Here is an 11,818-nt window from a genome sequence, read left to right on the forward strand (position 1 = left end):
TGACTGGAAAGGAAAAACTCAATGCATCATGGGAATTCCCAGCAGCCTACATCTATTGCAGCATAACTAAGGGAGGATTCAGGGTCACCTGGTCCAGCCCTAACTATATGCTTTAGCAAAAAGGAAAGTTTTAAGCTTAATCTTGAAAGTAGAGATAGTGTCTGTCTCCTGAATCCAGGCTGCCGGGGATTCCCATGATTCCCATGATGAGTTTTTTCCTTTCCAGTCACCTTTCTCACTCACTATGTGTTAATAGACCTCTCTGCACTGAATCATACTTCTTATTAATCCACAGCATGTCTTATTAATCCACAGCATGGCTTACAAAAGTATTCGGCCCCCTTGAACTTTCCCACATTTTGTCACATTACAGCCACAAACATGAATCAATTTTATTGGAATTCCACGTGAAAGACCAATACAAAGTGGTGTACACGTGAGAAGTGGAACGAAAATCATACATGATTCCAAACATTTTTTACAAATAAATAACTGAAAACTGGGGTGTGCGTAATTATTCAGCCCCCTGAGTCAATACTTTGTAGAACCACCTTTTGCTGCAATTGGATTCCATTAAAATTGATTCATGTTTGTGGCAGTAATGTGACAAATTGTGGAAAAGGGGGACGAATACATTTGCAAGCCACTGTAAGTACACAGAGAGATAATGAGGGGATGAGGAACAGCTGGGACAAATCAGACCTAACAAGACAAGGGGAAACAAAACTAGACACACTGGATATAGGAAAAGGACTTTCACAATAAAACAGACATAACAAGGGTAATCTAATAAACAAATGAACTTAGCTAACCTAAAGAACTTATAAATAAACATCGACATCCAAACAAACTAAAACTTAAAACGCTGGGTCAACAGACCCAGGAAAGTGACAGTAAAACCATTTATTATACACATTATACTTTTTTTCCTAAATTGCTTATCTATTATCTGTATTTTCACCTGGGGGTCTAGGGGTGCTGCTCTTCTTTTCATAACAAATTAGGACATGTTTATGATAACACACTGACAATATCAAGACAAATTTGGCCTTACTCCATCAGTGAACAGCATGCCCATGCTAACTTAAACTAGACCAGCAAGCTAACCACATGTGTACCAAGTGTTACATAACAATAGGTACCAAACAAATTAACGGAACGAAATTAACTGTAACAGCAGTTTGCAAAACATTGTGACAGTTCTCAAGTGTTCCTACCTCAAATACAGCGCGTGTTGCTGTGTTTTTGTTGTTAAATGGACGAGGAGAGCCCGTGGCTGGTGAGAGGATGCAGCATTTCGTCAGTGGAGCATAGAACGACGTCTGTGATTGGTCAACAAGTGAGTAAAGATGCATCTGATTGTTCGAAAGCCTCAACCAAAGAGCTGCTGGTCACGGCAAGATACAAACTCACTTGAGCTCTGCGTGAACGGCACATCCGGGACCTTCAGCACTCAGGAGAGATTTATCTTGACGTATGTATTTACCTTTGATATCCATGATTCGACGCACACTTCGCAAGGTAAAGTTGTATGTTTAACAAGCTAATTAACGTTAGTTAAACGGAATTAAAACAATGCACAATCGATTTGAACAAACTGAAAGTGGTGAATGATGATAAATGTTAAAAAATTACTTAAGATTTATCTTCAACAATAGATATTAGAAGTTAAATTTAACTGTTCTTAAATTCCCACTGGAGTTAAAGGGACCTGCGGCCTAGCATGTGCTCTGCATCTTCAACTGCAGAGACAGTCAGCCTAAGCTCTTTTTAAGTGTAGCTAACTGCAACACACATTTTTTTCAACACAAGATATGTTTGGGGGGATTTAAATGATAATATTAATGTTTTCGTATTTAGCACAAATCAATAGTATTATAGTTATTCGCTCACGGTCTGGGTTTCTGGCCCAGCGTTTCTGACTTTATGCTAAAGTTTTTGAGTTTCTTATGTTTGGTGGCGGGTTAGTTGACTTTGGCATAACGTTATTAACATCGTTTTAAGGAATTTATGTTAGGGCTGTATATTACCACGTTTGTATTTTCATGCCATGTTTCCTGTTTTATTTTGAAAGAGTCTGTTGTGTTCAGTTCATTAATCTCACTTCCCTGTTGTGTCAATAGAATCATTTGTGCGAGCTACTACCCTGCTGTCCCTCCATCCTGTCTCAACCTCCAACAGGAAAATAGAAGTCCTCATATGGTAGGACCAGTGATTGTAGTGTGTGTTACATTGTTCTCATATTGTTTTAAGCTGTGAAGGACATGAGTATGTTTAAGTAGAAGTCCTCATATGGTAGGACCAGTGATTGTAGTGTGTGTGTTACATTGTCCTCATATTGTTGGGTAGCAGAACTGTACAGTGTTAAGTTTCTATAGAATCTGGTATAAAGAAGTCAGATCCTTCTGTAATAATGTTCACTGATACAAATATGATCTGTAGTTAATTATCTAGTCGGGATTTACAGTACAGAATGTTTCTGACATTATATTGTTGTCTTTTGTTTCAGACACCAAGTGCTGAGGTCCTGTCTCAACCTTGTACAGACCAATTGGTGAGTGACATACCCACTTCATTCTTCCAACAGGTTACACATTATTTTTTTGTATTTGGTATCAAGTATATGTGTCAGTTGGGCCTAGTGCATAAATGAAATGCACTTTGATTGTATTAAAACAATCAGTTTGAGTCAAAGTTAACCAAAATCAACATTAGCATTAGGAGAAAGTAATTGTCTATACCATTTGTTAGTCTAAACTTTCCCTTAAAGCATCAGCTTGATCTTTATTCTGACTACATTTGATATTTTTGTCCTTTTACACATGTTTTTGTCCATTTAACCTCCCACTGATCAGTTTACATGATTTAATTTCTGGGGAAATAGATGGCTTTACATCAGTGTTGGGTTTAGAGCTTTTATTGACAACAGCAGGAGAAGTAAGAAGTCAGGAACATGAACTCTACATGTGTTCAGTCGTCATGTCCTCATATTGTTTTAAGCTGTGAAGGACATGAGTGTGTTTAAGTAGAAGTCCTCATATGGTAGGACCAGTGTTGATGCTGATACTGACATCGATATAATCACTCCTGAAAGTTCATACTCTGATGCTGCTGACCCAGATGTGCCATCACTCAAACGAACTGACAGCATATTTGTAAGTTTGCATAATTCTGGTCATTTCCACACTTTTATTAGGGCTTTAACTTACTGTAGAAGACTGGCATTGCAGCATTACAATTTTTAAACTATATGTACTTAACAAAAATCTTGGGCCACTCTTCATTCTTTGTATTTTACTAGCAATATGGGTATAGTTCTCCAGGCTTCTTGAAGGACATTCAAAGGTCCCCTTTAGCTGTTTCTGCATTTTGTTCTGTTCTGTCAGATGACTCCACACTGCTTCAATAATGTTAAGGTCGAGGCTCTGGGGAGGCAAATCAATGACTGTTAATGTTCCACTGTTGGTCATAATTTCATCAGTTTTGAGAAGATCTCCAACACATGCTGCCCCCAAACCATGACAGAGCCTCCACCATGTTTTACAGATGACTGTAGACCCTCACTGTTAAACCTCTCTGCTGTCCTCCTACATACACGTTGATGAGTTAGAAACAAAAATTTCAATTTTGGATTTTTTTTACTCCACAAGCCATGTTTCCAGTGATTTTGTTTTTAAGTCCAGTTTTTGTGTAATTCGGCATACCTCATCATCTTCTCAGTTTCATTTAGTTTAATAACCATTCTTAAGCAACGCAAACATGACAAGACTTTGAGATACTGGTCTGCTGTAGGTAATCTTTTTTTTTCCCCCTTTTGTTTTCATGGCTGCGATTTCTTTTTGTGCTTCGCTTCTCCACTTACCTCAGATTTTATTTCTCTCTCTCAAAGACACTGCACACCATGCTGAGAGATGCAAGGTTTTCAGGTTGTTGGGAATCATACTGTTGGTCTAAAAATATTTTTTATACCTGTTGTAACTGTTATCTTTGGCATTATTCATAGATTCAATTAATGAAATGGAAACAAGTGATGTTTTAGTGACAGTCTGCTAGAAAGAAATTACCTACAGATAACATTTAAATTTTATTTTTTTTCTAAGTTGTCTATGTGGGGACACAACACTGGTTCATCTCTCAAGTTAGGAGACTTTTTTTTTTTTGCTTTGAATGATTCATAGGTCATTGTTAAGTAGCTTAACAAACAAAAACATTCCTCTGAAAATGGTCAGGTACAAGGACTGGACTCAAATGAGTGAAAAAGTCGCCAATGTCCAAAGAAAAACTTTGAAAGACCTTCCGAATGTCTGGAGAACTATTGCTCAAGAGCACTTTAGAAATTACAAGTCTGCCTCCTTGGAGGAAAATGTAAAGTAATGAGAGAGGGGAAAAAATACAGGAGTTTTCATCCAATTATTTGAACAGCCCTGTTCAGTAATTATTTTACAGGTTGTTTTTTGAGAGTTTTTTTGTATCTTGTTTGATACAAACATTTGACATTTGGTTGTCAGCTGTGAATTCTTATGGTAGTGCTGAAATGGTATCATCCAGCCCTAATTTTTCCTTGTTAATTTTATGGTTGGGTTGAAACTATTGGTAAACAAGTGTTTGTGTATACAAAGCCAAAGTTCGTGATAAAAATGAAAATCACTAAATCCTATGACCCTTCATTAACCTGGTAACAGTTGTAACAAATTAAAGTTCACTTTAATGAAGGTGTTAAAGGGGTCTCACAGACGGTGTAAGATTTTCACACCTGGGTAATTGTTCTCGCAAATTTAGCTATAAATGTCTCTATCTGGTTTTTCAGCTTACCAGTGAACACCTGCAGTCAATCTCCAAGGTGGCTGACACATCAGAAGCTTCTGGAAGTTGTATTGAAAGCACTGATGATGAATATATTCCATCAAAAGACTCAGGGAATGAAAGCAGTTCAGAGGGATCTGACAGTCCTGCAAACAGGGTCCCATTGTTGAAAATTAAGAAAACAAAGAAGTCACAAAAGACTTCCAGAAGAGAAGCACTTCCAAGTACATCTTCGGGTAAGGACCATGAGACAGTAGAAAGCGAAAGCTCTCAACCTAACCAGGGAAATATCATTGTGATGAAGCTGCAAAAAAAGAAAGATGGGGCTAGAGTATACAGTAAAAAGCATCACTGCTTATACTGTCCACAGGAGTGCCATAAAATGGCAAGGCACTTAATACGCAAGCACAGCAGTGAACTGGCTGTAGCAGAAGCAATCAGTTTTCCTTTGAAATCAAAGGAGCGTAAACTACATTTTGACCTCATTAGAAACAAGGGGAACCGTGCACATAATATTGAGGTTCTGAAAGCTGGCTGTGGAACACTAATCCCAAGTCAGCTAACTAAAAAACCAGTGAAGCCAAATGACTACATGCACTGCGTTAACTGCCAGGCACTGCTGAAAAGACATTTATTATGGAGACACATTTCAAGATGCAAGCTTTCACAGAAGTGCACCACAGCAAAACCAGGCAAAAGTCGGATCCAGTCACTTTGTGCCTTTGCACAGCCTGTCCCAGATGGTGTCAGCAGAAAGGTTTGGGAACTGGTGAACGCTATGCATCAGGATGAAGTCAGAAACATCATCAGAGAGGAGAAAAGTATCTTGAGACTAGGAGAACACTTGTATTCAAAACATGGACATGACAAGACCAAACATGAGTACATCAGACAAAAAATGCGAGAAATGGGACGATTACTTCTGCGCTCACGGGAAGCAGGGACACTGAAAAAAATGGAGGATTTCTATGTACCTTCAAATTTCAAGTTTGTGGTTGAAGCAGTAAAGGATGTGGCTGGCTTTGATGAAGACAAAAACATCTACAGAGCTCCATCATTGGCTCTGAAACTGGGCCATAGTCTCAAGAAGATTGCAGATATTCTTGAGTGTGAAGCAACGATGGCAGATTTTCATGATGAGGAATTTCTTAAGAATCTGAAGAGAAGCCGGGATCTTTACGAGAAGAAATGGGATGTGTGTGTTTCATCTCGTGCCCTGCAAACTCTAAAAGAAGGAAAATGGAACACTCCTCAACTCCTCCCTTTCACCGAGGATGTAAAAACCATGCATATGTATCTTGATAGGTACAGAAAAGAATACCAAACCAGACTTGCCAGTGATCCCAATAAGAAGAACTGGTCAATGCTGGCCAATTTGACTCTTTGCGAAGTGATACTGTTTAACCGCAGGAGAGAGGGTGAGGTATCAAAAATGCCACTAACTGCATTCACCCTGCGAGACACTTCAGGAGTCCATTCGGATTTGGCAGTAGGACTTTCAGAGTTGGAACAAAAACTTTGTTGCCATTTCCAGCGCATTGAAATAAGAGGGAAAAGGAACAGAAAAGTTCCTATCCTCTTAACACCAGACATGCTGTCCTCAATGGAAGCCTTGGTTTCACATCGGCGGGCCTGTGGTGTGTCTGATGAAAATCCCTTTTTCTTCTCGAGACCTGAAGCAGACACTCACTTCAGGGGATCAGATGCCATCAGACAGATTGCAAAGGAATGTGGAGCGAAGCATCCAGAAACACTGTCCTCAACTAAGTTGAGAAAGCATGTGTCCACACTGTCCACAGTCCTAAACCTGAGAGACAATGAGATGGACATCCTTGCAAATTTTCTAGGCCATGATATCAGAGTCCATAGGGAGTACTATAGACTGCCTGAAGGAACACTTGAGTTGGCTAAAGTCAGCAAAGTGCTCATTGCTCTAGAACAAGGCCGACTGTCAGACTTCAAGGGAATGAGCCTCGATCAAATCCAAATTAATCCCAATGGTAAACAAAATGTTCTTATATTTTTATTTCAGAGTAAATGTCTTTTGTGCTACATGGTTTTCTTATACTGCTTTACAGAAGAAATGCAGGAAGATGTGGAAAGTGATCTTTCAGAGACGGATGCATCAAAGGAGTCATCTTTCAGTTCCTCAACATCGAGTAGGTGACAGGTTTAACTGTTTTTAGCATCCAGCCATTTACTGCATATAAAAATAGATGACATGATAGTTTTTAAATTTGTAGCAAAAACATGGAATCTTATAGTGGCAGACTGTTAACAGAGGGGGCAAACTAAAACCTCAAAGTACATGCCAAATTGTTCCGAAAGAGTTTCTCTCATTTTACTTATCACATGAATGTATGTTCAATTGTTAAATTTTCTGATCAGTTTGGTTTGAAGTGTACTTAAATGTTATAAAAGGCTGTGAGCTGTCATTATTGACAGCTGATTTCAGTTAGTTTCTGGCAGGCGGATGGACAAGAACTGTATCCCTTGCTGCACTGCCCCATCACTATTGTGCAGACACTTGATCCAAATGACAGGCAACAGATGTCTGCGCTTGTTGTTATGGCTTAATATTTGAATAGTGCAAAGATGTGGAGACATGCCATTCATCTTTACATACAGTTAATACCTCTAACAAAAAATATATTGCGTAGTGTGAAGGCTGAATGGGCACAGAGTTAAACCATAAAACATTACTGACTTTTTTGACTTTTTTTGTCAAAGGATCCCAAAGATCGAGAAGTCAGCCAACCACTGATGAGTTCGATGAAACACCCACAGGTATCCAGCAGACTAACCAGATGGTACCTTTTTTAATTATTTTGTGGTTTTTATAAACACAGAAATTTAAAAAATACACATTTGTATTTTTTTAACAGGATCCTCAACACCTAAGACAAGAAAGGAGACGGGATCTGACATTGATGACCCTAAAGAGGGTACTTCTCACACCCACCGCACACCCTGTTTCGCCTCCGGTACCTGTCTTAATTTAGCCTCTAAGCAAGCTTCACAAAAACCTAAAAAAAATTACAGAATTTTGAATCTGTGTTATCTCAATTTGTTAACAGGAACTTCAACAAAGGAAACGGAGTCTGACACTGATGCCACTAAAATGGGTAATTTGCACACAAACTACAGAACTTAAAGCCCCCCCCCCCTTCCTATTTTGAAACCTGCTTTTACAAATTGGTAGAATTAAACCAAACAGGAGCACAGATAGTATAGATGTTCTTTTTTGGGATATATTTCAGTTGTGCAAACCTGAAAACATTTTGATTGGTATGACTGTCTAGAGCAGATTTCCAATAATCCACAAGAAAACCACAATTTCTGTAATTGTAACTGGATGTACTGAATGTACTTTAGAAAGTAGGTTAGAAGTTTTTTTTTTTTTTTTTTTAGACTGATCATTTTGAGTATCCCCTACCAAAGAGCCTGATAGCACTATTGTTGCCTGTATTGTGTAACCTTCTTTGTACCCTTGCGTGGTTATTACTGTTAGCTTTTTCTATTGCTGCTAGCTGCTTGCACACCATTTTATTTTCAAGCCACGTCAGTTCAGTTGGCATTAATTCTCTGCATATAGAGAGCCATGAATGGGTAAAATAGTTTGCTTCAACCTTTGTCATTGTTTTCCTTCAAGAGCTCTGCCAAAAAGAAATATCACACATTCTTTAACTGAATGAGACTGGACTAGGTATTTGACTGACAGTGTAATATTGAAACTTTTTAGATATTTAAAATTTTAGCACAGTAGATGAGTTATGTAGCAGGGTGATAAGACTGTACTGCATTGCAGTCATAATTTTGCATGTTTTTCAGTATTTGTCTTCTGTGTTTCAGGGTCACAAGGTACATATTTTTTCTACTTACACAGTTTACTCTTCTTCCCATAGGACCACCAAGATTCAAGCAAGGACAGTGGACCACAGATGAGCCTGATGGTGACCACCCTACCGCAGGTATCCCACAGACTGAGGCTTGGCATTTGCCCACATTTCTTCTTTACCCATTCCCTTTTCCACACAACAGCTAAAAAGGCTATACTAAAATAAGCACTTATTTGCTTTCTCACCCTAATAAGGGTTTTATTTCAAAGTTGTACAAATGTTCTTAGTACAATCTATCCAGACTTGATGATGACGTGATGATGAATTAGTAGTGATTAATGTAACAAGGCAGTAAGAAAAAACGGAGGCCTTTCAGTACAAGGCTTTCGTCAGCGTTACAGCAGACAAAATGTGTGCCAAATTTATTAAGGCTGACTACTTATGGTTGATTAGCTGGTTATTACTCTTGTCCAAAATGACTGTTACTGGTCAAAGAATTTACTGTTGTTACTTAACAGAAAAACACTTCTTCCTCTGTCAGCTCTTTTTTGAGAGCTCCAGTAGGTGAATACTTTTACCTGAAGCAACCAAAGTCATACAAAAGTCTTTATGTCATGTTAATTCTGGACAAGATCATTCCAGGAATCAGGGCTCTGTGCCAGAAAACATGTTTGTCTAAAACTAGGTAATCCAGGTTTTCCATTTCAGAGTGAGGGTGGATGCTGGATTTCTTTGACTCCTCTCATTCTCCTGGTTTATCTGAAATGGCTGACTTGCATTTTTTTTTTCTTTTTCTCATCCATAAAGTTGCCATCAAAGGTCATAGTTGAGTGGTTTAGTTTGCAGAAAGTTACATTTTTACAGACATTGAGAGACGTAGTGAGATAATAGTTTGTACTTAAAAAGACCACATTTTATAATTATTTACCAATGTAAGAATGGAAACAGAAATGACATCAGATTTACTATCAGTTAAAGATGAAATTTATAGCCCACTTTCTAACTCTGGATGGCAGTACAGCTGTTAGGCTGGTAGTTCCCATGTATTCAAACATTTCCTGTCCGTTACTGTTTAAAAAAATCTTTTTAATAGCATGTAGTGAGTGTCATTAGATATAACACACCACAATATGTCATTTTTGATGACAAAGATGTCATACTGATGCAAATAAATACACTGGGTGCATCCTAATTCACTAATTTTCTTGTTCTTTTTTTTAAATTGAAAGTTGGTTTGATTCTAACTCGTGCAGGCCATCTCAAAGCTCTTATTTCTGTTTGATGAGTGAGGCAACATCCACAGAAGCAGGCTTCACAAAAGTAGTTTTCCAACTGACAAGCCACGCTTTTTATATATTATTGATATTTTTATTTTATTTTTTATTTTTTTGAAGTGGCTGAGCAAACTGGTCTAATCCATCACATAATCACTGAATTTCATACCATTGATGGTGTGTTGGATAAAGTCAGTCTGTCAGCAAGAAACAATGATAACTAAGTTATTTGTTATTTCTACTCACAGGCAGATCGATTTTAAGCATCTGATTTGATCTTTGAAATTTCATTTTTGTCAACCATTTAAATTAAATGGTTTATAGTATTATGAATATACTTGAATATTTTGTATTATTTAAAAAAATAAGTTCACAATTTGAACTTAAGTACATACTGACACTAATTCTGTAAGTGGATTCTGTGTCTCTGAGCAGATGCAGTATGAATCCAGATGGCAGCTTGTTACTTATCTACAGGTGATAAAGTGAAAGCAGTCTACAGGGAGAAAATAATGCTGCTTTCAAGTGTCTCTATTATTGTTAGTCTCAACTGTTAAAGCTGACTGACAACTGAACTGTGATTAGCTACCTCACTTGTTAGAAGTGGATGTTTCCTTAGATTTTCTTATATCTATCCTCCATTCTTCTTGGGAGGTACTAAGAAGCAAGGAAAAAAATGCAAATGATAGAAAAGTGTAGGCAGTTTCAGGGACATAGGATGTATCATGAACTTAATGTGTAATTTGCCAGTTCACTGACAGATTTATTTTATTAATATTCTGAAAATTCATGATTTAACTGGACCCTCAACAGCTAAGGGGAAACAGTGCAAAATTTGAAAGTAAGGCACTTTACCAGAAAACGCTCTCAGTCGATGGAATGCATGCAGCGAGCTGTCCCCACTCCGAACAATGTGTTCCACAACATAGCGTTGTACATCAGGAGGGTTGAGATCAGCCGCTGGAATGGATTGTTACAGAATGTTACAGATTACTCTAAAACTGAAGCTTCTACCCTTTTAGTTTTGTCTTAACTTATCTTAAATTAATCATTACAACTGTATTAAGTCACTTTCTTTTCTATTTTAGGAACATCAAAGAAGAGGACTTGGACATCAGCTGAGGTCCATGCTGTGGAAAAGACACTAATGTCCTTCATTGAGTCTGGTAAAGTTCCAGGAAAGTCGGAGTGCGTTGCCTGTATTGAGGCTTCACCGAAAGCACAGAACCTGGACAGCGGTTAAGTTCTATGTAAAAAATAGAATCACTGCAATGCAGCGTAAAGCTGCAAAAAGAGTTTAACAGCCTGTTCTTAATTGTTCATTTGTGCCTTGTTTGCCCCTTTTGTAATGTTTTTACGTTCTGTGCTAGACCAATGTTTTTGGACGTCAAAAAAAAAAAAACGTTTGGAAAGAATGGAACTCATGTTCCATTTTAATTAGTTTTAATTATGTTTTGAAAAGGAAAAGGCATCCCTGTTCTAAAAATGCCACCTTGCTTATCATGGAGTACTGTCTTATATATACTTATATTTATACGTGTGTGTGTGTGTATATGTATATATGTATATATATATATATAGATATATAGAGATATAGATATAGATAGATATATAGATATATAGATATAGAGAGAGAGAGGTAGATAGAGAGAGAGGTAGAGAGAGAGGTAGAGAGAGAGAGGTATATATATATATATATAGAGAGAGAGAGGGAGATATATATATATATATATATATATATATATATATATATATATATATATATATATATATACACACACATACACATATATATATATATACACACACATACAGATATATATATATATATACACACACATACACATATATATATATATATATACACACATACACTTTTTGTTGGATGTAAGGGGCTGAATG

At 37.4% G+C, this 11,818-nt stretch overlaps 1 protein-coding gene and 1 long non-coding RNA gene across 2 annotated transcripts; both read left to right on the forward strand.

The window, feature by feature from the left end:
* Positions 1-1,497: 1,497 nt before the first annotated feature.
* Positions 1,498-7,728, forward strand: LOC148101190 (uncharacterized). Its single transcript, XM_087845478.1, has 5 exons — positions 1,498-1,521; positions 4,808-6,803; positions 6,882-6,962; positions 7,534-7,613; positions 7,711-7,728. Exons 1-5 carry the CDS (start codon positions 1,498-1,500, stop codon positions 7,726-7,728), a joined length of 2,199 nt encoding a protein of 732 aa, XP_087701604.1.
* LOC148101191 (uncharacterized) lies at positions 7,711-11,086 on the forward strand. Its single transcript, XR_015719541.1, has 4 exons — positions 7,711-7,787; positions 7,881-7,928; positions 8,709-8,774; positions 11,005-11,086. It is a non-coding gene; the product is annotated as an uncharacterized LOC148101191 (long non-coding RNA).
* The last annotated feature ends 732 nt before the right edge of the window (positions 11,087-11,818 follow it).

Source organism: Neolamprologus brichardi, chromosome 9 (assembly GCF_056152115.1).
Source record: "Neolamprologus brichardi isolate AB-2024 chromosome 9, ASM5615211v1, whole genome shotgun sequence".
Classification (NCBI taxonomy): Eukaryota; Metazoa; Chordata; class Actinopteri; order Cichliformes; family Cichlidae; genus Neolamprologus; species Neolamprologus brichardi.

What these genes read in the sequence shown, in the direction of transcription:
- LOC148101190 (XM_087845478.1), top strand. Translation starts at nt 1,498, where the DNA reads ATGATTCGACGCACACTTCGCAAG. An exon ending in AATCCAAATTAATCCCAATG is followed by an intron (nt 6,804 to 6,881) that starts GTAAACAAAATG and finishes ACTGCTTTACAG; the next exon opens with AAGAAATGCAGGAAGATGTG. An exon ending in TTTCAGTTCCTCAACATCGA is followed by an intron (nt 6,963 to 7,533) that starts GTAGGTGACAGG and finishes TTTTTGTCAAAG; the next exon opens with GATCCCAAAGATCGAGAAGT.